At 54.7% G+C, this 662-nt stretch overlaps 1 protein-coding gene across 1 annotated transcript in view; it reads left to right on the top strand.

The window, feature by feature from the left end:
- Window positions 1-662, top strand: part of smg9 (SMG9 nonsense mediated mRNA decay factor) — a 19,405-nt gene that overhangs the window by 3,980 nt on the left and 14,763 nt on the right. Inside the window, exon 2 of the mRNA XM_048620648.1 lies at window positions 206-317. Within this exon, the coding sequence (XP_048476605.1) occupies window positions 206-317 (112 nt within the window). The remainder of the gene's footprint in view (window positions 1-205; window positions 318-662) is intronic.

Raw genomic sequence — 662 nt, 5'->3', positions numbered from 1 at the left:
GTGTGTTAGTGTGTGTGCGCGCGCGCGCGTGCGCATGTTTTGAGCGTGTGTGTGTGTGTGTGTGTGTGTGTGTGCGTGCGCGTGCGCATGTTTTGAGCGTGTGTGTGTGTGTTTTATGTAGTTTAGAGGCAATCCTCTTGAATTGAGAGTTCTGTGAAGGACCAGACTGTTCGCTCACATGTGGTTTCTGTTTTTGTTTTCGAAGGTCGTATGTGTTCAGAGCCCAGACCCAGGAGATTAAGGAACGTGGTGGGAATCAGACGAATGGCATAGATTTCTTCATTACCCAAGAGCGAATCATATTCCTGGATACTCAGGTTTAGAACTCTTGTCCTTTTTCTGCGTTATTGTACAATCGAGGTGACCAGTCTCGGTAAGGTCGTGCTCTCTCTCTCGCGCTCGCTCTGCTGCACTGTCGCTCTCGTGCTCTGCTGCTCTCGCGCACTGCTGCTCTCGGGCTCTTCCTCTCGCAGTCTCGCAGTCTCTCGCTCTCTCGGCCTCCCCCTCTCCCTCTCTCTCCCCCCTCCCCCTCTCCCTCTCTCTCTCCCCCTCTCCCTCTCTCTACCTCTCTCTTCCCCTCTACCCCTCTCTCCCTCTCTCTACCTCTCTCTTCCCCTCTACCCCTCTCTCCTCCCCTCTACCCCTCTCTCCCTCTCACCCTC

The sequence above is a fragment of the Rhincodon typus genome, chromosome 47, assembly GCF_021869965.1.
Source record: "Rhincodon typus isolate 14 chromosome 47, sRhiTyp1.1, whole genome shotgun sequence".
NCBI classification, from domain to species: Eukaryota; Metazoa; Chordata; class Chondrichthyes; order Orectolobiformes; family Rhincodontidae; genus Rhincodon; species Rhincodon typus.
Note: the sequence above shows the minus strand (reverse complement) of the source record. Positions and strands in the feature narration are given on the sequence as shown.